We start from the raw sequence: 1,423 nt of genomic DNA, 5'->3' as shown, positions 1-1,423 counted from the left end.
GAATCACGATTAGAGAATTCATCTAATACATCATGTCAAATAATTTTTCCTTCTAATACAGAAAATAATATGCGTATATTACAATTATCACCAAGAAAAAATTCTATTTTAAAAAAATCAAATGACGAACATTTCCAAGATGGATCTTTAAGTCATCAACATATACCGGTTTCAATTCTCAAACATAAAATATCTGATATTGATACTAGTCAAAATGTATCTAATACAATAAATCATGCAGTTTTGCCTGTAAAGTTTTCACCATCTGTTAGAGAACCAACACATAAAAGACATGGTATCTTAAAAAAGCGCAGTAGCTTAGATGAAAGTGAAATACTTCGACGGCGCAGTTGCTCACCTGACATTTCATCTACTGACAATATATATTCTGAATTTAGGCCAATATTAAAAAATCAGAGACGATCATCTTTAGATGAAATTATTAAAAGGGATCAAAGTCCAGATCCTCAGCCTACTTCTATATTAAAACGAAAATCATCTAGAGAAGATGATAGAGAAGATCGTCAAATTAGTTCTACAGAACCACAGGGTATACTTAAGAGAAAATCTACAAATAGTCAACGAATAACTAATGTTAATCATCACGTAACCATTACAATGGAAACAACAAATGTGGGTAATCCTGAAATAGTTGATAGTTCTGAGGTGAGACCAATCTTAAAAAAAAAACATAGTAGAGAAGAATCATTTGGTAGTGATCCTCCATCTTTAGAACCACGACCAATATTGAAAAAGAAATCGAGCACAGAATCAGATGAACATGACGATAAACCTAAGAAAACTATTTTGAAATGTACTCGAAAGAATTCACAAGATGAATGTAATTATGAAACAGAATTGACTTCACCAAAAAAATTATCAATGCTTAAAAATCGTACTTTACAAAATAGAACGAGCGGAGTATTAGAAAATGATCCTGTACGACCTATATTGAAACAATCCAGCAATAGAGACAACGAATCACGAGTCCGTTTAAATCTATGTGATGAAACAGTTATTAGTAATGATATGTGTATAGAACCATCAAATTTATTTTTGCGAAAAAGAGCACAATCAGTGGGCCATATTCAACCTTCTAATATTCCTAATGAATTTACTGGTGTACTTAATAAAAGAAGATCTCTTGAATTAATATCTGTGAATGCTATATCAGAAGAAAAATCACAACTAAAATTAACAATTAATAATACCTATTTAAAAACAGATTTTTCTCTGGATGATGAGAGTGCCAATACTTCTATTGTTTCTTGTGCCAAAATATACAGGTAATATTAAAGAAATTGAATTATCTTTATTTTTAATGATTATTTATTACTATATTTATTTATAATGAAATATTATTTTTTATAAAATTAAATATTTTATATTTTTCAAATATATCTTTAAATTAAAAGGCTATAAT

General features: G+C 28.7%; 1 protein-coding gene across 2 annotated transcripts in view; it reads left to right on the top strand.

The window, feature by feature from the left end:
* The window catches only part of LOC102679947 (supervillin), a 12,045-nt gene that overhangs the window by 2,008 nt on the left and 8,614 nt on the right, over positions 1-1,423 (top strand). Inside the window, exon 8 of one of the 2 annotated variants that reach the window (XM_006613868.2) lies at positions 1-1,286. This exon is cut by the window's left edge and continues 67 nt beyond it. In XM_006613868.2, the coding sequence (XP_006613931.2) occupies positions 1-1,286 (1,286 nt within the window). The remainder of the gene's footprint in view (positions 1,287-1,423) is intronic. The other variant, XM_006613870.2, reaches the window with a different exon arrangement.

The sequence above is a fragment of the Apis dorsata genome, unplaced genomic scaffold, assembly GCF_000469605.1.
Source record: "Apis dorsata unplaced genomic scaffold, Apis dorsata 1.3 scaffold_163, whole genome shotgun sequence".
In the NCBI taxonomy this organism is placed as follows: Eukaryota; Metazoa; Arthropoda; class Insecta; order Hymenoptera; family Apidae; genus Apis; species Apis dorsata.
The sequence above is the reverse complement of the archived record's forward strand: the minus strand, read 5'-3'. Positions and strand labels throughout refer to the sequence as shown.